At 48.5% G+C, this 27568-nt stretch overlaps 1 protein-coding gene across 1 annotated transcript; it reads left to right on the forward strand.

Annotated features, from left to right (window-relative positions):
• The first annotated feature begins 791 nt into the window (after nucleotides 1–791).
• Nucleotides 792–27568, forward strand: ERICH6B (glutamate rich 6B). Its single transcript, XM_063352381.1, is given in 14 exon segments — nucleotides 792–1152; nucleotides 3683–3740; nucleotides 5349–5478; nucleotides 6897–6978; nucleotides 9204–9335; nucleotides 16340–16461; nucleotides 18675–18776; nucleotides 18976–19133; nucleotides 20593–20657; nucleotides 21225–21370; nucleotides 23204–23292; nucleotides 23582–23734; nucleotides 25731–25959; nucleotides 27422–27568. Coding segments are annotated over 14 exon segments (1974 nt in total).

The following is a 27568-nucleotide window of genomic DNA, read 5'->3' on the forward strand; positions in this document are numbered from 1 at the left end:
AGTTTATGTTTCAGACATGCCACTATACAGAATAATGCAATAACAAAAATCATGCGGTATTTACCCTGGGTTTATTCACTGCAAGTCCTTCGAGAGCTGCTTTTGTTTGTCTTTATTTAATTGGCATGCTCGGATGGCCACCAGCAGGTCCAATTAAACAGATTCAATACATTCCATTGTACCTTTTTATTTTTTTCTTCATCAGCATGTAGCATAAAATGTCCAAAATAATTTGTCTGAGTACTGGTAATGAATATAAAGTGCACTCTGTTCCAGCCTGCATACAGTAAGTTTCAGCTGTACAGTGTTTTACAGCCAAAGCAAACTGGGTTAATAATAAAATCACGGACGTAATCTTTAGTACAGCCTTAGTGGGGACGAGGGTACCATTGCGTGTTACGATGCGAAGTATTTGGTTGCTCAACTTTGGGCCTATCTGAACACAGATAGGCATTATGCAGTCTTTTTTAGCTATCTTACGCTTTGGCATTTAAGTGTTAGGTGGAACCTTTTTAAGAATATCCCACCAATGGGACTTGGGCATGGCCTTAATATCAGGTATTTGTTTAAGTGCTTTGTTGAAGTGGAGCCTAGTAGATCCTCTTGAAAAGAAAGTGATTTTCAATCTAATAAGGTTATCTTAGTGTGAACATTTTAACTACATCAATCAATATGCCCGTCAGGAGTAAATGACTAATGGGATTTCTCTTTTCTTTCTTTCTTTGTTACCAGAATGATGAATTGACTTTGCCTGTTGCTGAAGATTCTCATCTCCTTAATGCATTGCAGATATGTCTAATGGACACAAGCTGTCGGGGTCTGGCAGTAACCAGTCCCAACCCAAAACAGTTTCCCCTGGGACTGGGTCGTCAGATTCCAGCTCTGCTCTCACGGTGGAAAATGTGAAAAGGCTGGAAAAGGAGTACATGACTTCTAAAGAAGCCTTTACTAAACAGAGAATACAAGATTATATTAAGCAGACTAACCTTGCTTGCCTCAACAAAGAGACAACTGGGAAAACCAGCGCAGAGGTTGCCTGGGATGCAGAGCCTGAAGGAGCCTCCTCATCCTTTCCTGCAAAGCGGAAAGAAAAGAGTGAAGTTTGCTGGAAGACCTCTGAAGAAATTTCAAGGAAAGATAAGCTACTAACAGGTATTTTTCAGCAATCTGTTAGAAGGTAGGAGAGAGAATAAGACAGCTGGCCTTCACCTTTTCCACATTTCTGTTTGCATACGGTAAATATGAGAATAATGCATGGGCACCTGAAATTTGAGGAGAAACTTGTGCCTCCCCTTCCCCTCCTGCCAGCGAAGGCTGTGGTTGTGTGGACCACTGGGCTGGCTGGTACCAGGTTTTGGGCAAAAATATTGAGCTGTGAGAGCATGGTAAGGAGGAGCACCAGCACCCAGACATGAATCCCAACCATGGAGTTTGTCAGAGAGATCATCAAAAATGCAAAGTGCTAGTCTAAAAGTGCCCCAGTGGAAAAAATAGGATTTTACCAGTAATTTAAACAGAAGCAGAGTGAAGCCAGGACAGAGTGTAAACGGAAAACCCACCCATCCATTTAGGCAGCACTTCTGACTTTCCAAGATGTTCAGAGTCCAAACACTGTGATTTAGTTTTTTTCTGGAGTTTAGTATTAAACAATTATCTCTTATTAGATATCTCAAGCTATATTTACCTTTTTTTTTATATGTATATACCCTATACCCTGCTTTTAATAATATTTTACCACTCATTAAGTAACCCAGCCAATGTTTGGAGGCAGATAGCAGGGGCTTTCCATGGAAAGAAACACCCTCTAAATTACAGGGGGAAAAAAACCCCTTTTTTAAGGATGGCAAGAACTTGTCCCATTTTGGTTCTGGCTGCGTGTGGTGACACAGTCCATCTGCTCTGCTTGCAAGCCAGGATGTGGCTTGTGGATGTATGCAGGACAGGGTCACAGCTGTCACCTGTGGGTGGGTGAAGGAGGGACAAGTGGCTCCATCAAAAGCCACTGGAAGGGGACCACACAGCAGCCGTGGGGAACGGCAACTGGTTCCCTACGTAGGGACAGTCTGACTTTCTGCAACAGAGACTGGATCCCAAACTGGGATCCAAGTGGACAGCTCGTCCTTATACTAAGTATAAACCAAGTTTTTAGAGGAAAGGTTGGACTTTTTCCACATGCCATCCTTGAGCACGCCATAAGCCCGCATTCCACCTGCTCTAGGAAAGCCCCTAGTACAGCCTGCCTTGGCACAGCCAGAAATGCACAGCCAGCAAATTTGCCAGCTCCCAAGAATGAGAAAAATCGACTGTTTGCAGACGTAAGGTTTATTTTTGAAGAGCTTTCCATGTGGAAATCAAGTATTCTTAGCAGACATACACGTGAGCTGCACCCTTGAGGACAAATCTGCCCCTGCAAGAGGCTGAGGATCTGAAACAGCCACAAGTGACTGGAAGCAAATGTGTGCAGAAACCTCGCTCGGTGATATCCCAGGCAATCGCTTGTTGGATTTCGACATCACAATTTTAAATTCAGATTAAATATGAAGTTTCTTGCAGCGTGTTTCAGTAGAGGGATAGTATTTAGACACAAGTAGATTTACCAAGGAAAATCAAACATGGGAATGCCTCATTAGGGACCTAGAGTGAACAGTTATTATGTCTTCAAGAATTTGTACAGTACAGTGATTCACAGCGCTTCATTGGCCTTTTTCAATCTCTTTTCATTGCTTTTTTGTCTTTCATAAGAGTGGTTTATGTAATCTGAGCCGTAACCTTTTTTTTTTTTTCATTTTGATGCTTTTTCTGGCTCACTCTCACAGCCGTGCTTCTCTTTTTTCCATGTCTTCTACATTGTCATTTCCACCGTCTCCTCTGCCATCCTGCTGCCCTTCCCAAATGCCTCCATGTCCATGCTCTTTCCCCAGACCTCTGCATGCCCATGGGTGCCTCGCCTCTCTCCCATCACCTTCTGCATAAGTCTGCCCTAGATCTCTCCCTCCGTCCCCTCTAATTTTTTGGAAATAACGCCACTTGGGCTGTTGGCGCTGAGGTAGGTTGCCTCAGCAGTGGTTTATCTGATAGAGCATTTGGGGTGAGCCGAGATGTACAATTAACCCTCTAGGAGGGGGCTGCATCAGACCTGGAGGAGAAAGAGGCCGCTCTGGCAGCAAACCCCCCAGGGTACTTCATCTGCCTGGACAAGGTGTTTGGGCCAAAATTCCCGGTTTCCTCCCTATTCTTGTAGCATCATGCCTTCACCCCATTGCCCCTGTGCAGCCGCAGTGAAGGTGAAACAGGCGTGAGAATATGCCCTCCCAAAGAGTCGGTAAAGGGAAGAAGCCCAAACTGCTTACAGGCGAAACCCGAGCGGAAGGGCAAAGTAAATTAGCTTGTAACTCTTGCCTCTTCCTCTGCAAAGCCTGCCCTCTGTCTCCAGCAACTTTTTTTTTTTTTTTTTTTACGGCTCATTTTTGGGAGCTTTTTCTTCGCTCTCTCGCAATTTATTATACCATAAAAACCCATGGCAAAAAATGTTCCTCGTTAAGGTGGGAAGGTTTTATCTGAAATACAAAATAATGAAATGGCAAGAAATCTCAAGGCAAGAAAAAAACCCTGCTGTTCTGCACAAAAAGAGGATCTCTTTTTTTTTTTTTTTTTTAAAGAAAGCTTTTTCTGTCCCTTCCAGCACCGACGACAGATTCCCCATCAGATCAGCCCACTGGTTCTAAGCCAAAGGAATCCAAGTAAGGAGAGTAATTGGTAACATTTTTCTATGGAATTCAGTCACATTAGGCTGTATTTATGCCACATGCGGGTGAGCAGCAGGAACACCTAACAACTGGAGAATTATAGTATGCCTGAGACATCCACAGCCTGGCAGCCGCTGCTGTCCCCCTGCTATTAATAAAGTGGAAGTTATGTCTGTCCAAGTGGTTGTCTTTGGGCCCTTCAGCATTTGCTGTATTAAAAGGGATGCTGCGAGCCTCTGCAGAGGTTTTTTTTTTTATTTTTGTTGTTGTTGTCAGATAGATAAATCCCGTGCAGCATCTCTCGAAGCGGCTGCGATGTGTGATTTTTATTTTGCAGGCTGCTCTTCCTGCTGGGGAGGAAAGGGAGGTCTGATTCCCCAGCCACGGTAAATCAGCGTAATGCCACCCTTCACGCCACTGATGCTGCTGGAGCAACGTGGATTTACACCGGCTGGGGATGTAGCTCACTCCTTTCGGCTGCCTGATACAAATGTTAGACATATCTAATCTTCCTTGCAGACAGAGAGAAGGGGAGAGAAAAGAAATTGAATAGAGACTCTTGTTCAAGAGACAAATAAAGACCACATTCTTCTGCAGTCTACTTCAAATGGCACTCAGCTCGTTGATAAAATTCCTTATGTGAATATCTGAAGGATGTTTTGCCTTTTTTCCTTAAAGATGTTGCCACATGCACTCGGCACCAAGGGAAATGGATATAAGCAACTGCTTAAAGGAAGGCTGTTGTACTGCTACAGGAACATGCAGCAAGGTGTTTTTTTTCATTATAGGGTTATAAATTCATAACTTGCAGCCCGAAAGAGTGTGGGCTCTATTTCTTCCCCCAGATTTTGAAAATGTTACAGTCTGAGGTAAAAACTGTGTTGTGATATCAAGGGAAATCGGTCTTAACTGATTCCTCAAAGGTTTTAATCCACAGATGCATTAATTTGTGTGCACTGCGCCCAGAATCCTTTAAAATTCGTAGATAACTAATAAAAAAGCAGTGATGTGTAAAGGCCTTGTTGAATTACTAATGCAGATAAACAAACAAAAAAATAAATAATCAAAAGCCCTTCACTCTTTTCCCTGAATCACATCAAGTCAGGCCCCAACCACAGTTCGTTCAGCATCTTTTTTGTTTTCCTGCTTTTTTTTATTTGCCGAGGCCACCAGCATCTTTAAATTAGTATATCACAGGGGTGATCAAAAAACTCTCCCTGCATTACTGAGACAGAAGCAGCCGGACATCTCAATAGCTCTGTGTCGTAGGCTGGGAATGATTCCATACCCTGCCAGACAACTGCGGGGGAAAAGAGAGAGTGGGAGGGGGTCTGGAAAGCCCCAGTTACCCCCACCCGCACCCTCCTGCCCTCAGCTTTGAGAGAACATCTCTCCCCTCCGCACGCCGCAAGACCTAACTTTCACATCTTCTGAGCCAGAACTCCTTTAAGGTGACTGGTGCTCCCTGCCCAAAATAATACCACCAAGAACCACTGGAAACAGCTGGGAAACCTTGTCTGCTCCTAAACCCCACAGCCCTTTCCCCTCCTCCGCAGCCACGAACGGCCTACGAGCGTCCTACCCAGTGTCATTTCTTTTCAGATGGCAAGAAGACAGCTATCCTGCCAACAGAACAGACGACTTCAAGGACAAGACGACCCAGACGGAGTGGAGCTATTCAGACGAGTCCCTGACTGCCAGGGAGGAAGGTGAGTTCATCTAAAGCATCCCTGTCCGACATCCCAGGTACTCAGAACTGTAGAGGTTTTTAAAAAGCGGCTTTTGGCATCAGTTTACTTAAAGAAAAATACTCACATGGTAGGTTTTGTTTGGCAGAAATGTTGATTCAGTTGAAGCACTTTGACAAGGATAAATACCTCTCATCACCAAGATCCTAAGTTCTGTTCCTCCTCCTATTCTTATGGCACAAAATGCCTTATGGCATTTTTCCTTAGACCCAGCTTTGTTTTACTTTCCACATTATTAGGGCTTTCACCTAGAAAATGGCAAAAGGCAAACTCTCAGATCCCTGCACAGAGCCTATCAGACACCAATGAGAGCCCAGGGGTAAGCCAGGGCCATGCTCAGCACCTTGCCTGATGGCCCAGCAGCTGACGAGCATCGACAAGAGTGCTCTGAGCCCACACCACCCCAGCCCGCTCCGTCAAAGTGCAGGGGTGAGCTGATTTTGCAGTCAGCTGCCCCTTGAAATCAGGCTTGTTCTCCTTCACCACCCCAAGCCATGATGCTGGAGCTGAGGGATGACACCTGCTGAGGTGGGAGGATGCCCAGAGGTACTCAGCATTTCCAGCCCATGCTGTGTTAGTGTGGATTGTCTCAGTCAACAGAGATGGTGACAATCCAGAATGGAGAAATATTCTAGTTTTCAGCTTCTTGATTTCAGTAGGCTTCCTCGGGCTGATGGATCCCTCTCGTTTTGCCCAAAAAGGGGGAGCAAAGTGAACTTCACTTGAAGTTCACGAGTGTTTTGACAGTATTGTCATTGCAGTCTACCAACAATGGTCAAAAACTGTTCTTCCCCTCCCTCCCTGCCTCCTGGAGTCCTGAGGTTGTCCCTCCTTGTTGCCACCAGCAAGATTGGCCTCTGCAACTATCCAAGGTCAATTTTCAAGGCCAGCATCTCCTTTTAGGCTAATGCAACTCCTCTACCTCCATCCATCCAGGTTCAGAAGGATGTTTGAGGGCCAAAGTCACATTGATTTCCAGGGGCACTTTAGACACCTAAAAGTTTTAGCGGAACCTGGCCTAAGGGTTTCTCTGTGAGAGAATCACAACGTTGTCGCTAGGCTGTCTCAGCCCATGAGGGTTTATGAAATGCTTAGCTAGCAAAACAAAAAGCATTAAGTTCTTGGCTACAGCTTTCTGCCAAAAGATAGGCAGGCCGTGCTTCAATGCAGATGTCTCAGGGAAAAAATGTGCAGTGCATTAGAGAGCTGTGACTCATAGAATAATTATCCTCGTTTCTCATAGTTTATTAATAATTTAAACCCAATCTTGGTGTTATTGATCTATCATTGAATCGGAGATTTATTTCAGATCTGTAGTCACTGAAGCAGTAAATTTAATCCCCCTTCCCCTCCCACCCTTCCATCCACTAAACTCACTTTATAACTAAAACATGATGTTTAGGCTGTTTCAGTAATAGGAGAGGAGAAGAAGAACTCAGAGGCTGTGGATGGCAGGAGCAGCCTTAAGCCCACAGAAGACCAAAGTGAGCAGCATTAAGGTTCTGGGTTTAATACACCTTTTTTGATCGAACCATCCTCTGCACACGGTCTCAGGGATGCCAAAAGGACCAAACGCTGCCTGCTGGCACGTGCATCACAACCAGATCCTAAACCAGTTTTGCCTGGTTTCCTCTGGGTTTGCTTGCCCATTCCCACAGTTAACCATCGGTTTTGCACGCATCCCCGTTGTGGATCCCAGTTTTACTCTTTGTCCTCTGGGAACACAGATATAAGCTCACCGAGGTAAAAGCGCCTGCAACACGTAGGGCGTTGCAAGGCCCACAGGCTCTTGGGCCTGATCCCAATCTTACTTAAACTGGCAAAAATCTGAAGCAGCTGCCTGGGTGTCCCAGGAGCACCATGAGTGTAAAATCAATTTAAGTGCGTGGAGGATGAAGCATAGAAAACTATAATGTGAAGACTCCTACAGCAGTGCTCACTTGGCTGTACCATGTGTCTGGTGCATTCACTAATATAAGCAGCAAGACCTGGCCTTTTAAAGGAAGCCAGGAATAGAAAACAGCACGCTTTATGGCTGTAAAGTGCCCAGAAGAGTGATTTTTGTAGGCAAATGAAATACATTTTTATTAGACCAATTGTAGTATACAGTTGGGGTGGAAAAAGTGTTCTTGGCTGTACCAACTCTTTCTCAGGTCTGAAAGAAAGCAGCAAATGTGCCCAAATGCTTGTCTATTCTTTTCCATCTATATTAATAGATACAATTAAAGATATTACCATCCACTGCCAGCCCACCCTTGCTGCTGTCCTTAGACCCTGCAGCTGGAACCACAGCAACTGGGGGCTCTTGGCCACGGTTGGGGCTTCTGCAGCTATGGAAACATGCAACGGGGGCCAAGCTCTCACAGCCTTGCTCTAAAAAGCAAACAAGACTCAGTGTAACCAGGCAGAGAGGATGCGTTGGTGGGGTAAAGCACCAGTGTGCACCCGTGAGTGTGGGCTCTTAGCGCATCTGATGTTTCTTGCCCAAGTGGATGGGCAGGAGATGAACAGCAGGGAAAAAAAAGCACAACAAACTCTGTGTAGTCTATAACTATGTTTTCCAGAAGTACCATTCTTAATTAAATAGACATGAAGATGGGTTTTCCTTGTTTTGGGTTTGGAGGGTTTTTTGGTGTTTGGTTTAGGTTAGCTAAACCTGGAATAAGACCACTGAAATGCTGCCATTTTACTAGGCCTGCAGGACAAGAGATGGTGCCAGCAGTAACACATGGGGATGCAGGTGCTGGGTGTTTTGAGGCTGTTGGGAGGGGAGAAAAGCCAGGGAGATCCACAGCTGGAAATGCTACTGGGTCCCTCTGATGCTGGGTCGCTCCTGTCCCGATGAGACCATTGTCATCGTCAGGTCACAGCTCCTGCAAAGCCCTGGCTTACTGGCATTGAACCTTTCTCTTCTGCGAGGCCCAAGAGACTTATTTGGCCAGATTTCACGTGAAGGCATGAATTCCTAGAAACTGGGGCTTTCTTGCAGTTACAAAGCAGTGACCTCCCTTCTTCCCCATCCTCAGTGAAAGGGGCAGAGTGAGCGATCACAGGCACAGGTCCCCATCACCGCTGCAAGTGTGTTTTGAGTACCCACCTGCGATGGGAGGAGGTTCAGGGCCTCTCTGAATACAGAACCCTTCCTCCCACAGTTTAGTCCTGCACCAGCCAATTAGGAGGGTATTTTCAGTACCTAGCAACCAAGTAGAGAAACTGAGCATCGCTTCAGGGTGCAGTTCACCCAGAATATGTTATTTAATGTGTTTAGGTCTCATTGCACCCTGGGGAGGTGAGGAAATACCTTTTCCTGCTCTTTTAGGGAGTGAGTAACTGGAGAGCTGTGTCCCTGTCTCATCCCCCCTGAGCTGGGTGCCTACTCCTCCAAATAGTTTGCTGGAAGTTCTCGTTCCTTGCTGTTGACAATAGTAGGCTCCTAATTCAGGCACTTCACTTATGGAGACAACCTTGGGCCTTGGTTCAGCTTCCACAGGTCTCCTGACCTGTGGCACACCCTCCTCAAAAGGCCCAGGTAAGGTACTTGGAGAGGCAGGGCACGCTCAGCTGCCCCACCACCCTCCTCCACCCAGGCTGGCCGCAGGGCAGGCAGGTGGTCCCCACCCCACCTGGCACCCATCGGAGGCTGGGATGGTGCAGAAGCAGTTTTGGCACTGAGTCCTCACACTGCAGGGATTTCTGCTCTTCCCTTCAGATGCGGCGGTGCTTTCCAGGGAGAGCGAGGTGTACTCCGAGGCCGGAGAGAGCAAGGGGACAACCAAATCCGATGAAGAGGCAGCAGACGAGGATGGAGAGGAGAATAACGAAGCAGGACTGTGTGAGCAAGGTACAACGTGATATTTGGAATAATCACAGCCACTGTGAGATAAACCTGAGCTTTTTAGGTGCCCATCTGCCATCCTTTGAAAATCACAGGCTAAACTAAAGATCATTTTGTTTGTAAGAACAACCAAAGCATTTGAAGTCCTCCTTTTGCCACCACGGATCAGAGATTAGCATCGTTTTGTGGCCATGGAGGACAAGCGATCCTGTCTAGCCATCCAGGACCATAATAAAAATGAGGAGGGTAATGTGAATGGGAGCATTTTCAACAGAATACTAGACTTAGCCTCTAGGAAAGGGCCAAAAGGATTCTTGGGAGCACCAGCTTTAAACCAAAGGGTCACAGCCCTCTTCCTCCCATGGTCTTCCTCCTCAGTTTCAGGGGGTTTCAGTTCTTCCACATCTTAGATGGGTGGTCATGTGATGTCAAAGAGTGCAGGAGGCAAGAAAAACCCGTGGTTTGCAGAAAAAAAGCAGTTGGGGAAGGGGATGAAAGAAGGAAAACAGGGAACCTGAGAAAGACGGCAAGAAATAGGAGATTAGAAAAGGAAAAAATATGAATAGCTGTGGGCATATAAATGAAAAACTAAGGAGGACAGACCCTAGGGAAGAGTGGAAAACAAGAATAGGAATTAAGAGAGAGGCAGAGCCGGGGGGGAAGTGGAAAAACAGAGGGAGAGACATTGAAAGGGGAGGTGGATATAAATTAGAAGCAAAACTTAGAGGAGAAGAAATTTATCAAAATTGCAAAATAAAAGCAGCAAAGTGAAGAGCGGCTGGTTCCAGAGAGCAGAGGAGATAGGCTCGTCAAGACAGTGCTCCTGGTTGTTCGTTGCTAATTTTGGTGACAAGATAGTGCAGGGAAGGTAACTCCTCTTTTCTGCTTCTGTCTGGACATCTGCAGTCCTCAGAGGAATCAGGCTGTGAAAGAAAGACCTGGGACTGCAAAGTGCTTCCTTTCCGTTTGGGGTAAAAAGTGCTCATTCTGGGGAGAAAAGGGGAAAGGGCAGAAAGAAGAGATTCTTGATTTTCATTTTTCTTTTTTCTTATTTAGTTTTTTATTTTCACAACAAGCTTTGGCACACGTTTGTTAGGTAGAGAGTGGCTGCCCGGAGCAGGGGACACGCTCCATGGTGAAGTCTGCTCCAGCATTTCCCAGAACAGATACTGGGCAAACAGAGGGGCACAACTGCGGAGTTGCTTCCTGTGCTACCTCCCTTTACCCACCCCAAACCTCTCGATCTCCCATCAGTGGGGTTCAACAGCTTCAGATCTGCAGGAGGAGAATTCCTGGAAACCCAGCTCCGTTCTTTGCCCTGCCCTGCAGCTCATCCCTCCATCCCTACTTTTGCTTGTCAGGCATTTGTATAAATAGGATTAACATCTGCAGTTACACTTAGCTAGGTTGCAAATTACACAGGCTATCAAGCCTTGTGCTTCAGGGCATACACTGATTACCATCGGAGGGGCAAAAATGAGTTTTTCCAATAACAGAATATTGCATGATTGACTGGGGACATTACGGGGCAGAGTGGATTAGCCTTTGCCATCAGTATCAGTTATATGTCGTTACCGCATCAAAGCAGCAGACGTGGGCGAGCCGCTCCCATTCAGGCAGCACTGGGAGTGGCTGGGTCCAGAGGAGCAGGGCTGGTTGTTAAAACCAGCACTGATTTCTGAACCTGCTTATAAAATGTGCCTCCAGCAAGCTGAGCTCCCTGCTTCTGCTTGCCCACCTCCCAGGCAGCAAGCTGCATGCTTTCGGCTCACCAGAGCCATCCTTCCCTCCCTTGTCCTCTTACGGCCGGACCCAGCCCTCCCCGCTGCTACCGCAGGGATCCAACCATCCCACCTCCCTGCCTTGCTGATGTCTCTTTTCCCCTAACCCAAACGATATTCCTCTGGTGGTGGTTTCCCCAGCTCCGAGCCAAGGGTCAGGTCCTGCAGGACAATATACAGGCTGCTGCCCATAAAACGTCATCCTGAGACGTGATTTTTCAGAAGCCCAATTCGCACGTGGGCTCTCGGGGCTCCCCATCACCACTCCGATTCTTTGCAGCGAGAGAGGAAGCCGTGACCTACAAAAAGCTGCGGCATCTCCTGGTGTTTCCCAACCTTGGTGGGATCAAGAGCTGTCAGAGGAGCTGGCACATGCCGTAAAAGGAGGCTGGAGGGTACCTGAGGGAAGGGTCTGCTGACCCCATCCTTACAGTGCTTCCAGGGGGTTGCGAGAGGGGCTGAGGCCCCTGTTAGCTCGCTGTTATGTATGAACAGCTTTGCCCACGCTCAACTTTCAGGCCATCTCATTTCCTTCATCTTGGCAGCAAAATGATTGTCTCATTTGAATGGAAGAGCTAGAATTGACAGAAAATACAAAATAAGAAAGGTAATTAGCAGCAAAACTTTTAATTCCCCTCTCTAAGCCATTTCTAAATGTGTTAGCGCTTATTTATTGAACCTGGCTTGACATTTAGACAGTTCCTTTTTATGCTAATAGGGTTGATTACCAGGTTGAATCCTACTGCTCTGAGGAAACTGCTGCTCAGTATTCAGAGCTGAGTTCTGAATGTTCCCCCTGCACAGAAACACCCGCCTTTCTTCACAAGAAATATGTATTATTCAGCACAAGTTGATTAAAATAAGGCCACTGGGGGAGTGAGGAACCTGCACCAGTGATGCCGGACCGGCAGCCCCCGCACAAGGCACGTGGCCGTGGGGCACCTGGATTCTGCCTTTCTGTGGCCAAAAACTCCCTCCAGCGTTGGCAGGATGGGCGGCTTGGCTGCGGTGCCGGGGGGCACTCTGGGACTGGCAGGACCCCCGTCTGGTGATGGGTGGGGGGCCCCGAGGAGGAGGAGGAGGAGTGGGGGAGAGGCACAGCCACAACAAGGGAGGAAGGGGAAGAGGAGGAGGAGGAGGAGGAGAAGGAGGAGGAGGAGAAGGAGGAGGAGGAGGAGGAGGAGGAGGAGGAGGAGGAGGAAGAGGAAGAGGAAGAGGAAGAGGAAGAGGAAGAGGAAGAGGAAGAGGAAGAGGAAGAGGAAGAGGAAGAGGAAGAGGAAGAGGAAGAGGAAGAGGAAGAGGAAGAGGAAGAGGAAGAGGAAGAGGAAGAGGAGGGAGCCACCTCATTTCCCCAGGTTGCAGCCAAGAGATGGAGTTTTCCTTTCCTTGCTCACTTGCAGTTCACACTCTACTTTCAAGACTCTCATCTTCCTCCTTATCCTACAGAGCCAAACACAGCGGGGACCCCTTTCTGATGGAAATCGAGGGCCAAGAAATGTGGGTGGGTTGGTTTGTTGTTTTTTTTTTTTTTGTCATAACAATCACTATCCTATTATTTGCTTCAGTGTGTGTAATGGAGTGTTTTGCGCTCCCTTTCCTGCGGATCAATCGACTGGACAGATGTCTGATTGTCCTCCTGTTTCAATGTGTGTCATCATTACTCCTTCGGAGCTGCTGTAAAATAGCACAGGTGTCCATAAGAATAGAATTTGGCCTTGCGTTTACTTTAAATTAGGCTTTATAGGTGAAAATGGCAGGTTTTCAGAAAATAAGCCTCCCCTCCACATTACTGAGCATGCAATCGCAACACGAGGCGGCTTGGGCGATGCAGCAGCCTCCAGAAATCCGGCAGGCTCCTAAACGCTGAGAGTGACAAGCCAGCCTGGCCTGACAAGCTTTTGCCAATGGCTAGCGGAGGGCAAGGAGATTACCCTGATCTGAGGAACAGAGATACTTGAGCTCAGGAATTTCCCCCCGGGGTGTGATTACCTTGTAATAGCCACTATCCCTCATTCTCATTTCTAGCCCAAAAGGAGGTGCAAAGCGAGGCTCCTAGTTTGTATCCATCAGGCTGTAAACAGCCAAGGCATGGCTTTTAAGGCAATCTTGGAAAAGTGCACGGGGACACAAACGTCCCGGTCATTAAGGTGGTGAGTTTCCAGCCAGAAGAGGCACTTATATATTGCGTCACCAGAGCATCCAAGTGTTTGTTTTTAATTTACATGGGGAAAACCTGAGTGAATCACTCAGATTTGGACTCTCCGTTCAAGCCATTGCTGTACGTTTTCTTTTTTTTTTTTTTTGCTCTCCCCTCGTTCATAACCATGCCTCATAAGAAGAACAGGAGCCGCTCTCTTTCAATGGTGCCTTGGAATGATGAAACCCAAGATGATCCAGGCCAGGCTGGGGGAAGGTGAGGTGACTGCAATAAAACATCCTTGTCCTGAGACCCAGCCACCACCAGGCCGCATTTCCATGGCATGGTGAGATGCACATTGGAGGTCTGCATGTACCACAAGGTGCATCCCTTGGTTATCCTTGGTGCTCCAGCTGAGGACCTGCAGAGAAAATTCATTCGTGCAGGACAGGTGGACTAGATAGGCTTCCTCAGGTCCCGTACATGGTGATGGGAAGAGATGGTGTGAGCCAGGTTTCTACAGGGGAGCGTCTTTTGCTTTATGTTGGGGGCTTGGTGTTTCCCCTTGGTCACTAAGGTCTGGCTCCCACCGACAGCCACAGAGGTCACTCCTTTGTCTTCCACGGTGGAGATATTCTATGAGAAGAGGTCTATGCTCTGAAGTGTTGGCCTACACAGGCTTCCATTTTGGGAGCTAAAGGAAAAGGGGATGCACCTGCCTGCAGGTCCTGGTGGAAAGGGTTTTAAGCTGAAAATCGCAGCTGGTGTGTTCAGGCTGGAAAGGCACCAGGCAGCTCTATCTCTGTGACGCAGGGGGCTGCGTCAGAAACAATGAGGAATGGGAGTCCTGGTGGACAACAGGATGACCATGAGCCAGCAATGTGCCCTTGCGGCCAAAAAGGCCAATAGCATCCTGGGGTGCATCAAGAAGAGTGTGGCCAGCAGGTCGAGGGAGGTCATCCTCCGCCTCTACTCTGCCTTGCGGAGGCCGCATCTGGAGTACTGTGTCCAGTTCTGGGCTCCCCGGTTCAAGAAGGACAGGGAACTGCTGGAGAGGGTGCAGCAGAGAGCTATGAAGATGATTAGGGGACTGGAACACCTCTCTTATGAAGAAAGACTGAGGGATTTGGGTCTCTTCAGTCTGGAAAAAAGACGGCTGAGGGAGGACCTTATCAACGCTTATAAATACTTAAAGGGTGGGTGTCAGGAGGATGGGGCCAGGCTCTTTTCAGTGGTGCCTGGGGACAGGACAAGAGGTAACGGGCACAAACTTGAGCACAGGAAGTTCCACCTAAACATGAGGAGGAACTTCTTGACTTTGAGGGTGGCAGAGCACTGGAACAGGCTGCCCAGAGAGATGGTGGAGTCTCCAACTCTGGAGACATTCAAAACCCACCTGGACGCGTTCCTGTGCAACCTGCTCTAGGCGAACCTGCTCTGGCAGGGGGGTTGGACTAGATGATCTCCAGAGGTCCCTTCCAACCCCTACCATACTGTGATTCTGTGATTCTGTGACAGGAAGCATCACCAGACACCTCAGGCTACATTTAAGCTGTTTTTTCTTTAGTGGGAGACATGGCCTTGTGTTAAATGCAGGATGTAAGGGTGACTGCAAAGGGTCAGCCCCAAAGCGTGCCTGGCACAGCATCCTGCCCTGGGTGAGACCCAGCAGATAGATGCTCAGGAAGCAATACAAAAATAGAGCAAAAATTTGTTTATACTTCCCAGAATACTCCCCATTCCCCTAGTGGTCTGTGACTCAGGAACCTCCTGAACTGTAGACACCATCTCTGCATTTAATAGCCCTTGATGGATTCTTCTCCCGTAGGTTATTTTACACCCTACTGAACCAACGCAAGCCTTAAACATCCACTGTACCCTACGGCAAGGAATGCCACAGCTAAAAATCTCTTTTGTTTATTTTGAACTTGTCACTTGATAGTTTTCTTTGATGATCACTCTCTTCCTTTGAAGAGCACTGAATACTGTGAACAGCTGTTCCCCAGTCGTGCCACTCTTCCCATCACAAAACTCGGTCATATTTCTTCTTCAGTCATTTTTTCTTCCAAGATAAAAAGTCTTAATCTATTCAGTCTTTCCCTGAATGGAGGCCCTTTTATGTCTTTGATCATCTTCAATTGTCTTCCTCTGTAACTTTTCTATTTCTTCTATATCATATTTGAGATTGGTGAATCAGGACTGCACAATAGTATTCAAGAGGTGGAAGCCCACGAATTTATACAGCAGCATAATGATTTCCTCTGTTTTGCTCTCTCCTCCTTTCCTAATAATTCCTAGCTTTCTGTTTGCTTTTTTGATTGCTACTGAGTGTTGAGCTGACATTTGCATAGAGCTATCTATTATAACCTGAAGATTTCACTCCCAAGTGGAAATAGCCATCTCAGAGCCCATTATTTTGTATGTAAAGCTAGGATTGTCTTTTCCCATGCGCATCACTTTACATTTATCTACATCAGATTTCATCTGTGATTTTATTACCCTTTTATTCAGTGCCACGAGGGTCTTTCTGCAACTCTTCACAGTCAGCCCTTTGCCTCAACCACCCTGAATATCATCTGCAAGCTTCTCCTCTCCCTGCTAACTGCTATTTTGAGATTATTTATGAATATTTCAAAAGCATGGGACCGTGTTTAGGCTAATTTAGCAGCTTTCCCTCTCAAATTTGAAGTGCCAGGTCCTAAGGAGAGGGAAGAAATTTAGTTTCCCAGGCTCTTGGGGTGTCACTGGAGATTAGTCGGTGCTTCTGGAGATGGATAGATGTGCCTAACCAGCACATCTCCCTCTCCCCTTGCACGAATAGATGCTGGGGGTAATGCCGCTTGCTGGAATGTGTGTCTGCCCCCTCCACCGGACTGGACGGGACCAGCAGGAGGCCCTGTGGTGGCCCTTCCTCCTGCTGAAGGTGGGCCCTGGCACAAAGAGGCATGCAGAAGTCCTGGGGCCCCAGCAGAGGAGGCAGAGGGAAGCGATGGATGGCAAAGCCTTTCTCTGAGAAAAACCTCTGCACACAAAGTTGGGAGACGTCATTTTGAACGAATAGGAGCTAACTGGCAACTCTTCCTTGCAAAAAGATGCATGGGAGCCTGTCGAGCTTGCCCAAGGGAATCCACTTCCAGCGTCAGACAAGGACCTGCTGTCCACGGGAGGAGAGCTCGAGGCTGATGGGTCGGCAACTACCTTCTACTCAGGCAAGGTGAGATCTAGCTGGTCAGTTAGGAAGACAAACCAGAAATTACCAGTGAGGAGCACTCTTTCGGTGGTGTTTTTTTCACTGCATCTTGCAGCAGTGCCCGGCGGGGGAGGTTGGTGCTGTGAGGCAACAAGGAGGGGTGCTTCTTCCTGCTGGGCACATCTTTGTTTGGGGGAAGAGGTTGGAGAGTTGCCACTGCTATTTGTAGGCTGAGCAACACTCCAGAGCTGAAGGTGAGCACAAAGTTAATTCAAATTCGGGAAAAACAGGTGACAAAGTGAACAGCTTTGATGGAGGGTTCTTCATCCCAGCACAGTGGTGCACCTCAGAGCTTCAGGGTCACACAGAGCGTGTCTCTCTCTCTCTCTCTCCTCCCTGGCCCCAGTAATTTCTTGTTGCTTCGTTTAGAGCCAGGCAGTGCAGGATTTGCCAGCTGTCTGGTGAGATGCCTTCCAGAAAAGTCACCTGGCTCCAGAAAAATGTTCTGCAAAGACGCTTGATGCTGCTGTGGCTGGGAGAGGAGAAAAGAAGACGGTGTGTCCTCTCTGATAATGGAGCAAACATTGCTCCAAAGGGCAGAGGCTCTACCCTTTAAGAGTCTTAAACTTGACCATCAGAAAACCAGGACCCATCTGACGACACAAGAAAAGAGCAGGCATCAGTGACTCGGGCACAAAGCGTCTCTTGAGCTGTGGGAAGACCTGTGTCTCCTGACAAAAAAAAAAAACAACAAACAGTGCATGCCTTTGAAAAAAACCCCACTGGTTTCACAGATCCACAAAGAAAAACAGAAATTCAAGAAAAGACCAGTGGCAGACCCACTGATACTGCAGCCATCAACCCCCTCCTCATCTGAGTGGGGAAGACGCTCAGCCACCTTAAACACAAAGGCAGAAGTCTCTGTTTCCACCCCAGACATTTGATGGCCATGCTGATGCCCGTACTGGGGACTGAAGCTGGGGACCAGCCAGTGCTGGGGGCTCCTCCAGCATGGCTGGGGGTTTCAGCTATACCTTCACCCCTCGCTTGCTTAAGGGTAAGGATTTTGGGGCTGGAACAGCTGGGTGTGCCCAGTGCCAGCCCACTGCTGGTGAACCACATCAGCTTGGTGCACACATCTGCACAGCCCTGGGGCACTGATAGCGGGTATAAAAAAACCAGTTCCTTCGGCTGCTGTTATAAATTTTCCATTTCATTCAGGTCAGAGCTGGAGGGTCTTTGCCTTCCTCTTTCAATGTGAGGTTTTTGGAAGGAACAAGTAATAAATAAATCACCCGGAAAGGCAGATGTGGGTGGTAGATAGAGCACAACTTTTATATAAGCAGCAGCAGCAGCCTGCGTAGCTGGGCCAGCACAAACCCGCGCTGCATCAAATGAAACCAGTGAATGGCTGCAAAAAGGTACGGGTGCCGATTATCAGTCCTGGTGGCACCAGGGTTTGTGCTGTTGGCCAGCCCACCCATCCCCCGGACCACAGATGGCTGATGGAAGAAGAAAACCCACCTGAAAGCAACATGGGGCAAGACGGGGTGGCTTTGGGTGACATGACTGCTCACGGTAGAAGGCATCGGGATGGCTACTATAAATACTGCAGAGAGGAAAAAGGCCTTCAAAGCTAACCCAGACTTAAGCCACTTCTGAGTAATTATCAGGAAGGCATGAATGTTTCCATCACAAATGCTTTGCAAGCACAGGGTTTTCTTTTCCAAAATGCAAACGTTCTCATTTCCCTTGAAGTTTCTCCATATCAAGGTTGCCTTAAAAATGGAGCGCGTCTTGATTTTTAATGTAGTTTCTCGGGGTTTTGTTTTTAAACAAGAGACAGGAGATGCTTTTTAAAACTTGTTTTAAAAGTTTTAAAATTTTAAGCCATTGAAAAAGGCTTAAGGCTTTTAAAAAGGCTTAAAGCCTTTTTTCACTCTTTTTTTTTTCACTTTTTCAGTGCTTTGTAGGACATTAAAAGAAGGCCAAATTAACAAGCTGTTCACATTTTTCACATGAACTTTCCATTGAGCTCATGCCAACTGCATTTATTTGGGAGCACAGATAATTAAACATAACCTGACATTATATATATGTAATGAAAAGCAGTTCTGGTGTTACACTAAATGAAGTAGGTTTGCTTGCCTTTACAGGAACAGCTTAGACTTAAGCCAAAATTATTATTTTTTTTTTAAATTAATGAAGCTGATGCTAAATTTCCTTTGTCCTCTGAGGAAACCATCCAGATGGAAGAGTCTGCAAAGTGCACCTTTTGCAGTGCTCCTGAAAAGCCAATCCCAACAGTGTCGGATCTGAAGGAACAACCCCAGGAAGATGTGAGTCTGCCCATACTGTGTGAGCATGCCTGTAACACCAGTTCCTTCCTGGCAAAAGGGGGAGCGACCACCCCATGGCAGCAGCAGAGAGGAAGGGGAGAGGGACATGGGCAGAAGAGCTGGAGGGTGAGGAGGTCCCTGGTCTGTCCAGGTGCCTCATGACAACCCCACTGCTCCTGATGGGCGCTGTACCCCACAGCTCTTTTGCTGCAGGAGATATATGGAAGTGTTTGATGCTGTCATCCAAAAGCTGAAGAGTGAAGATGAAGCAGAGCAGGAAGAGCGGGACATCACTCCCCATGCTGACCCTTCTCAAGCTGAGTTGAGGAGAAGCATCAAGGAGAAACTGCTGCAGCAGTAAGGACCAAGGGACACTGGCCCAAGGCCCTGGCAGCAGGAGGGAAGACCCACCACCAAGTCCCTTCAATCTGGTCCCAGGGAGTTTCGCTGGTGGGAACCTGCCTGTGGTGGTGTGGCACTGCTGCCCACATGCACCAACAAGCATTGAGGCATCTTCATGTCGGTCCTATGATAGTACCGCTGGTAGGTGGTATCACCTGCCCTGGCAGGACGAATGTCCTGGTCCATTAAATGTTGGACCAGGAGAGTTCAGTGCTACCAAGGCAATACTTGCCTGAATGTCCTCAAGCAGCTCATCTTCCCTTAGAAAGGTGCTGGGTGGCTTGATAAGGGCTCAACAGCCATCAGCTGCTTCATCTCAGCAATTTTGGCATTGAAGGTTTAACATTCATAGATTAGCAAGCTCCCTAGAAAGGGGGATGGGGCCACATGCTTTCCCAGATGGCAAAAGATTTTCCCAAGTCAAACCCTGGGTAACTATTCTGTCCCAAGAGACGTGAAGGCACCTGACCCCATTCGGGGCCTCCCTCCCATCACACAGCCCCTGCACACTTTCCCACCACAGCTGCTTCAGTACCCACCACCCAGTAGCCTTGGTGGACATGGATGTGACTTCTTAACCTCCTCCCAGGCTGCTCAGCAGTAGCCTGTTTCACCAGGCTGGGGATGCATCTTTCCCAGGGAACACCACAGGTGGCCATGGCTGGGGCACACTGACCTTGCCAAGGTGGGCAGAGACTGGACTGCATCACTTGAGTTATCCATGCTTTGTTGCTGTTTCCCCATTTTCTCCCACCGTTTTGGTCCTTTGAGGTCTGACCTGTAAGTGCTTCTTGTAAGTATGTTCATGGGAGCAACAGCCCATGACAAAATTTTTCTCAGCTGCAGAGGGGCAGTACAAGGTTTGAGTGCCACTCAGGTCTCCAGGTAGGGCCTGGTTTGAGACCTTTGAGTAGGGTCTGTCTTCTGGGTCTGCAGGAGCCGGCAGCATACGTGGCGTGAAGCACTTGGGCCGACCAGTCCCACAAGCTGAGTTTTGTGCTGAGAGACCAGAGTGACAGTCAGGGCCGTGACACGCAAGTGGAGTGGGGCAGGGTGCCCAGCCACACGTGTGATGAGCTGTGTGGGCAGGGTGTCCCAAGGGCTGGGACTCACTTCACCTCTGCAAGCCCATACCCAAGCCTTCCCCTGTCACCTGCAGCTCCTCTTGACTGAAGGGCAGGGAAACAGGCATCTCCTGCAAAATTCATCAAACGTGCAATGAAATGGATCGCCCATATCTCTTCTGTGGCTATAAAAGCCATCTATGGTGATAATCTCATACGCAGACATCTGCATTGCTTCAGGTGAATCCTGATATAACATCCCATGATACTTTTTTTCCCTTAGATTATGCGAGTAGTGTCATTAGCCAACAGTTTGATTTTATTTTTAACTTCCCTTTTTTTGATCTTAGGTTGGATGAAGGACACTTTGAGAACCTCAGTGAAATACTTCAGCAGTATATGAAATTTGCTGCCTGTACGTACCTTTGCTAAAGAGTTGCTGTCATTGCTGGGCTTGACCTGGAGCCAAAAGTAGATGGTAGCTTCAGCGCACCTAGAGAAGAAGCAGACAATGCAGCCCTTTGTGTAGTAAAAGGTGCTATAATCCTAATGACAAGTGGCCAGGGACATTCATAGTTACTCAAAATGCAGATCTGTATAATTGCCTGCTGCAAGGCCTGTCGTCTCCAAGCCGTATGTCCCCTGGTTGGGAGGAGCAGGAGATGGTATGGAAGAGACTTGCTAGTTCATATCTTGATGTAAGTAATTCTCAGCTGCCCATGGACTTGATGTTTCATTGTTTTAAGCAGGGAGATCCCTTACAGCTCTTAGGAGAGCCACCCTGCAGCATCACAGAGCCTACCTCATCCTAGTTATGTCAGGTTTTCCTTTCCACTTATTTCTGCTCCAAGCAAAAGGCACAAAAATTCCTCAGTCCCTCCCTCTGTCACCCCTCCTTTCCAAATAATCCATGACACAAGGCTTGGACAGACAGATCTGCATCGCCTTCTCCTCAACAACAACATTCTAAAATTTTTTTCAGGGACCAGAATCTCATTCAGACTCTCAAAACAAAATGAATACTCTGTCAGACCAAAAACTGCCCCTTTCAAAAAGCATCAACCAACATCTGTACACCCAGAAGACCTGCTAGAGCCAGACAGTGAGTTTGTTGCGGTGCATTTAAAGGTGGGTGTAACCTGTTAGGTCTCTTCTTGTTGCTTTTCAGGCAGGGATTGTGGAGACCTGCATAGTGTTGGGTCTGCTCATACCCCATGAGAGTCCTGTGGTTCCAGTCAAGCTCATTTCGATATCTCCTATGGGATATGGAGAAGAACCTGATTCAGCCAAACATTAAAAAGATTGTTGATGGGTGTGCACTAAGTTGATGGGACGCACCAACTTGTGGCTGTTTGAAGATGGACTCAATCAGGTGTTCGTGGCTGAGATGGAAAGCTGAGTCTGGCGTCCCTGCGGTTTTACTGGCATGGTGGCCATGTATGAAGGGTATTTCTTATCGAGCATCCCATGCAGCTTGAAGGCTGAACAACATTAGTCAGTGATCTCCACCCCAGCTGAAGCCTTAGACCCTGGTCTACTCAGTTCCATACCATTCATCCCTCTTACCCTCCAGATCAGGCTGCCTTATCCAAACTGCCTAGTGGCAAGAATCACTTAGGGAAGTGCTCCCGGTCCTTGGCCAAGCCCTAGTCCAACAATTAGTAGCACAAGCAAAACCTTTACAGGGTCCGGGCAGCCTTCAATTCATCAGTAGGGACGTCACCGCTGTGCCCAGCAAGGGATGGGGTGTCCCGGGATGTCCCCTCCACCCCAGCTGACACGAGAAACAGCTCCCCAGGGCCTGTTGTCCCTGTCCTGGTGACCCTCGGAAGGAAAGCGAAGACTGGGGGCATGTCCCATCATCCAGGGGCTGGATGGGACGCCCCTGCCAGCTCAGCCCCCCCCCAGCATGGCTTCTCTCTTCCCTCCTCTGCCTCTCCTCTCCCTTCCCAAGCCAGACAGCATTGTAGTTTCTGCAGGCGTGCAGGAAAATTACCTGTGATTTATCACACAATCAGTGATTTTGTTGGCTTTTTTATTTTCGACATAGAAGCACGTTATACTGCTCTCCCCTCCTGAAATATAAGGGTAGCAAATCCTCCTGCCTGGGACCGTTCGTCTTTTTAGCCTTGTAAAAAGCCTGAAAAATGAAAGCAGGAACAAAATGGGCGGTTTGTTGCTTTTTTGTTGTCCTCCGTCCCTAACAACCAGGAAGCAATTCTTAGCTGTTCTGCAGAGCCAAAGCGTGCGTCTTCGGGTTAATATAAATCAGCGCCGCAGTTACGGTTGGAGTCAGCCGTCGTAGGGAATGCCTCCACCTGGGAGCTGCTGTGGGTCCCCACGACAGACAAAACCTGAGCACGGCACCTTTCTTCACGTGAGAATTAGCTGCTGCTTTTAACGATGACGTTAAAAGGGAACAGCAAGGTGTCCCCACTTCCCTCCTCCCCAAACCGCTCCCCGTTCTTCCTGGAGAAGCAGGCGGTAATGCTGCTTATTCCTATTAGATAGCATTAAGCTCAGCTCCCTTGTAAGGCTGGGAGCTAAGCCCTTAGCAAAGAAATGTTTCTATTTCGCTTGTCAGGATGTTGCCGGATAAATTACTCGCATGTCTGATGGAAAGAGGGCTCTTGGCAAATTCTATCATCAGAGAGCGGCTAATAACATGAAATAAGAGGAGTTGAGCTTTGTACGTGAAATGCGAAAACACAGAATTGAGGACGAGTTTTCCTCAGTTATTTAAAATGAGTTAATTAAAAAGTAAGCAAACAAATAACAAGTTAGGTGGAAAGCACAGGGTGTGATGGTGTGGCTTGCCGGCGCTCCGGGGATGGTACCCGTGCGGGGAGAGGGAGGCCTGGGGCAGAGCATCCCTGTCCCCCGTGTCCAGGCAGGCATGCCCACAACGGCCTCCCCCAGCCCCCCCACCTGCCTCTCACCTCCTCGGTTTTGCTCCTGCAGCGCTGCCGTTCTCCTGAACCCATAAGACGATGTTATCCTGATGGACAGACCTTTTTTCTCCTGTTCCCAGATGGAAGTGGTCAGGTTTAGTATCCAGCAGCAGCGACGCTTTGCAGGGCTGGGTGGGCAGCCGTGGGAATGCCCTGCCTCGGGGTGGGCCACCGTGACCCTCCTCCCTCGGAGTAACCTGCCGGGGCTGGCTACACAACTTGTGCCACTCTTGCAAGGAAACGAGGTCTAGAGAGCTGGTTGGAGTCGGCTGTCCATAGGGTGGGGGAGGCTTGGGTCACTTCCCCCCAGACAGTGTCCCACGATGGTTTTCTTCCAAAGCTTTCTGTGGGCTTTCTATGGGCTCCTCTTTTCTTAACCGTTTCTCAGCTACCCATCGGGCAACGTGGCCATTCTCATCACATTCTCCGAGGAAGCCCTGTTCACCTATTGCATCCTGGAGGACAGCAGATACCCAGGGATCAGGGCTGCCTTTGGGAGCCAAGGCCACGGGGTCTGCTTCCACCCTGATGGCCACCTCTGGTAAGTGCAAGCCCAGAAGTGACACTGGATCCCAGCTCAGCTCCAATCCGCCCTGGTGGCACCCCCAGGGCTTTAAGGCATGCTGAAAGCATCTTCATTTTCTGTTACAGTTTTATTTTTATTATGTGAAAGTGCATAACAAGGAGGGAGGGCTGTGCTGCAGCCCACCAGAGACCATGGTGGCTTCTCACGTTGAGCAACAAGGTGCCGGGGGAGTAACAGCGTGCTCGGCACGAGGGCACTTGAGGATCACGCCATCTCAGTTGCCAGTGACATCTGTCTAGAGGCCCCAACATGAGGATTGATTTTGGCCAAGGTTGGCCACACGGCCGTGGAGGTGGCTTGGCCCCGTTATAGTGCAGGGATGAGGGCACATCATCTTTACTGGCTTGTCCTGGAGCGCCAGGAGGCCACACTGGAAAGACAGGGGCTTATTACCTGCACGCCAGGGCAAACCTCAATGGCTGGAGTCAGTTAGCTTGAGGTCAACACTGCTTTTGGTTTGCTATTCTCATATCCAGTGAGTGTACCTTGCCAAAGAATGACTCAGGTGACCAATTTCTTGCAGTCTAATTTGTAATATGAGGTGACCGATGGCTTTCAGTAAAAACTGCTGGCGTTCAAGCCATCAAATACTAGTTTTTGACACCCCACCCCTAGTCTCCAAAGTTTCCCTCCAGAAAGCTGAGAACTGGGGGATTCAGTAAATCCCATCTCAATTTTACAAGCCCTCCCTGTGTTGAGACTAATTAATGGACATCCTAAATGTCTAACAGGCTATTACAAATCATTTTAAGTAGCTTTTGCAATAATGCTTCCATCAGACTCCTGCAGTCCTCCCGTTCACCTGCAGACACGCTGGACTTTCATCCATCACGCAGCAGCCAGGTTTTTATAGCCCGGCACCAGAGCGATCCCTAACTGCCCTAAATCACCGCTGACCCCGCCATGGGGCTCTCCTGGCCCTACTGGACCACACACTCCCCATCGGCACTAGCCACGCAGCAGCTGCCGGCTTGCCACCGAGCTGGGGTGGGCTGCTACGACCCTCCCAGCCTCTCCCAGCAGCCATGAATTAAGGGCAATGCTAAGTGACCATTCTGAGGTGTATAAATAGAATATGATAGCTTTGATGAGAGGAAAACAGAAAACCGACAGCCTGTGGGGTAGTTCGCCTGTCCCGCATGTGGACTGGTTCGGGCTTGTCTGAGGCTGGCACTGTAGCACATCACAGCCGCAAAGTTAGATATTATTTTTTTCCTGGGCTTGTTTTTCCCATTTTTTTTCTGAGCTGCAGCACGCGGTAATGCTGGGGGAGGCTGAGCTGCTCTCACAGCCCGCTGAGAATCAACTTCTTCACCATTCCATGATTCACAGTTAGGCAGGAAAAACTCAACGCAGCACATGCTGCGGATGATAAAAACTCCCCATGAGCTGTGGCTGGGGGGATGCTCCAGCACCCAGAGCCGCCCACCCTGGCTGCCCGGGGATGGGGAGTATTGATTCCTGTCTCTATGCTGCAAACATGGGCTGTTTTCCCCAGACGCTACATTTCTCTCCCCTTCGCAGTTTGGCAAGGCCATTTCCTGCACCCGGCCACACGCGCGACCGCACACGCGCGCACGGAGGACCTGTTTTTAGCATAAAGGTTCCCAGAGCAAAAGAGATTTCCATGTCCAGGGACTTTCAGAAGACGTAGACGTGCTATAGGAAGAGGGGGACTCACACACAGACAGAGCCCACACTCTGCCCAAGGATTTTCTCTGACCTTCAGGGACTCATTGGTCTCCCAGGGACCAGCCAATTTCCACAACGTGCTTTTACTCCAGGACGAAAACTATTACTAAAAACCAGTCCCTGACCTGATGCATCAGGTCCCAGCACTGACTCTTGGATGGCAAAAATAAGAAGTTTGGTCCAACTGCAGATAAAAGATGGCTTTCGGGACCGGGAAGTTGTTGGTTCTGGATTCATCCAGCTTTGCGTTTGTCCCCAGGGCCGCCGTGAACCCCTGCACTGGGATCTGCTTGGACCGGGCAGGGGCCAGCCAGAAACGCTGGAGGTGGCAGGACTTCAGCCACCACACTCACAGCCCTCCTTTCCAGTCCGTCACCATGAAACTGAACGGCTACATCACGATTAAAATCCTGGCTCAGGATCAAATTCATTTATCATTCACCAGCCGCAGAGATTGCATCCGTTTCAACGTGGGGTCCCGGCTCAAGGTGAGAACTTGCTGTGGTGGCCTTGCCCGGCCGGTTCCTGCCCACCAGCCCTTTGGAGAGCAGAGGCAGCAGCAGAGAAACCAGCTGGTGAAGATAAGCTTGGGGTTGCTGCACGGGACTGGTCACAAATTTTCAGGTGGAAAAATCACCATTTCATTCAAAAGCAAATTTCCTGCCTGTGTGAATCTTAATGAAATTGCCTTTCAGGAAAGCGTTTAGATAAGATTGAAATGCTGTCGCTGAAGGGTAGGAACAGCACGTCTCACAAATTCATTTTGAAACACTATTTCTTTTCAAAACATTTATATTAAATGTCAATACAAACACAAAGCTCCTGATTTTATCTAAACAGCATTTCACTTAACATGAAACAAGCATCTGGGGAGAGGAACAACAAAATCCCTTGATATTTGTTCCCACCTCTGACCCTTCCCTGGAGGTGGACGTGCTGCTCTGGCCAGGGCTCAGCCCTGCTCAGTGCCGGTGTGACTGTCCCAGCCTACTGATGGGCATCCCTGTCCTCCACTGGATGCAAGCACAACTGGTCAGCTTTGAAACACAGGTGACACGTCACCCCAAGTTCATGGTTGGGGGCTGTAGCCTCAGGGTGAAGGATCCTTATAGCAGCGTTCCAGTACCTGAAGGGGGCCTCCAGGAGAGATGGGGAGGGACTCTTTATCAGGGAGTGGAGCAATAGGATGAAGGGTAACAGTTTTAAACTGAAAGAGGGGAGATTTAGATGAGATATCAGGAAGAAATTCTTTACTGTGAGGGTGGTGAGACACTGGAACAGGCTGCCCAGAGAAGCTGTGGATGCCCCATCCCTGGAAGTGTTCAAGGCCAGGCTGGATGGGGCTTTGAGCAGCCTGGTCTAGTGGGAGGTGTCCCTGCCCATGGCAGGGGGGTTGGAACTAGATGATCTTTAGGGTCCTTCCAACCCGAACCATTCTGTGATTCTATGATTTGATTTGCCTTCCCTGGTGCCACACAAACCAGATGTTGACAGACTTCATAGCAATAGTCTATATCTGGCCACAGATGTATTGCTAATGGAAATAGACATCTGGGGCACCTATTCAGAAAGGTGGCAACAACCCAAGGTCAGTATTTGGGACCATAAAGCACTGGCACCTGCTCTTCCACCTTCTTCTTAGGACCCATTGCTACATTAGGTAAGGAAGTCACCTTCCTTGTCCCACTACTTCTGGGCAGCCCACTCCCACCAAAGGAGGCCAGAGCCGTGAGTTTAGCTCCTTAGTCCCCTTGTACCTGCACTGGAAGAGGATCACCACCAAAGGGGAGCCACAGGGTTAGTGTTCTCCATGGACATGGAGGGAAAGGGCCTGGACATGCTACAGGGGTAAGCGTGCAAGTTTGGGTTACAAGGAATACTCTCCCGCTCAGACTCCCTTCAGGGGGTTCAGCATTAACGCTCTTCGCTTTGCACGGGCTCTCTTTGCAGTTGAAAGACCCAGAGACAAGCCACCTACTGAAGTGGCCAGAAAGCGAAGAGGAGCTCTTCCTTCAATCTAAAAAGATTCAGCTCAGGAGCCTGCTTTCCAAAATACAGACAGCTTTGCAATACTTTTGGCAACCTCTCTCTCAGTGA

Source organism: Chroicocephalus ridibundus, chromosome 1 (assembly GCF_963924245.1).
Source record: "Chroicocephalus ridibundus chromosome 1, bChrRid1.1, whole genome shotgun sequence".
Lineage (NCBI taxonomy): Eukaryota > Metazoa > Chordata > Aves > Charadriiformes > Laridae > Chroicocephalus > Chroicocephalus ridibundus.